The sequence below is a fragment of the Arabidopsis lyrata genome (assembly GCF_000004255.2).
Source record: "Arabidopsis lyrata subsp. lyrata unplaced genomic scaffold ARALYscaffold_4, whole genome shotgun sequence".
Taxonomy (NCBI): Eukaryota; Viridiplantae; Streptophyta; class Magnoliopsida; order Brassicales; family Brassicaceae; genus Arabidopsis; species Arabidopsis lyrata.
Window position 1 is genome coordinate 18,636,191 of NW_003302552.1, and position 1,029 is coordinate 18,637,219.

General features: G+C 33.7%; 1 protein-coding gene across 1 annotated transcript in view; it reads left to right on the forward strand.

Moving 5' to 3' along the window:
- Window positions 1–491: 491 nt before the first annotated feature.
- Window positions 492–1,029, forward strand: part of LOC110229311 (peroxidase 22-like) — a 1,129-nt gene continuing 591 nt past the window's right edge. Inside the window, exons 1-2 of the mRNA XM_021029095.1 lie at window positions 492–787; window positions 933–1,025. Of these exons, the coding sequence (XP_020884754.1) occupies window positions 560–787; window positions 933–1,025 (321 nt within the window). The 5' untranslated portion in view covers window positions 492–559. The remainder of the gene's footprint in view (window positions 788–932; window positions 1,026–1,029) is intronic.

The window sequence follows — 1,029 nt, forward strand, 5'->3', positions numbered from 1 at the left end:
TACTCAATAATGTGAATTCAAATTCTCAGAAGGAATCATGTATGTCTGAAAATAAATCTAGAAAAAAGGATGTATAGGCGAAATTGAGTACCATATATCTCTTTATAGAACTTATACGTCGATTTGTAGTAAAGTAAAAAAGTCTACATCCTGCAATAAAAATGTATGGAGTTAAGTTATAAACAATACCATATTTAATTGAAAGTGAAAATGATAATCTAATCTTACTTGTTTAATCAAAGCGCGCGACAAATAGAACCAAACACTAATACGTTAACTTATGTGCACAGAATTGATAGCATTGTCAAAAGAATCGGTTAAATTTTTTTCTTAACTAATTATTATTTATCCTTGAACCACTCTAGTAAAATACATGGCCTTAAAACAATACCTAATAGTGTTAAAAAGAAAAATAAAAAAATCATCAACACCTAATAATCTAAAATACTATAGAAGAGAAGACTCAAGCTTCTCTATATAATGTTCCTTCTACGCTTTAGCTAATTTACCATTATCCACAGTCGCAACTCAAATCATCTTTTGTCTTCCTCCTGAAAATATGGGGTTTTCTCCTTCATTTTCTTGCAGTGCTATGGGAGCCCTAATTTTGGGTTGCCTTCTGCTTCAAGCATCAAACTCTAATGCTCAGTTGAGGCCTGATTTCTACTTCGGGACTTGCCCATCTGTTTTTGATATCATTGGGAATATCATCGTTGACGAATTGCAGACTGATCCTCGTATTGCCGCGAGCCTCCTTCGTCTTCACTTCCATGACTGTTTTGTTCGTGTAAGGACTTACTCAACTTATCTTTTACAAAACAAATTCCACGACGTCTAATTTCGCATACCATTTACATATATAATCGAGATTAAAAGCCATTTCTAATTAATAAATAATATCGTCATCTAATGTAATAAATATGATTTTGTAGGGTTGTGATGCATCGATCTTGCTTGACAATTCCACATCATTCCGGACCGAGAAAGATGCTGCTCCAAACGCAAATTCGGCTCGAGGGTTTAATGTCA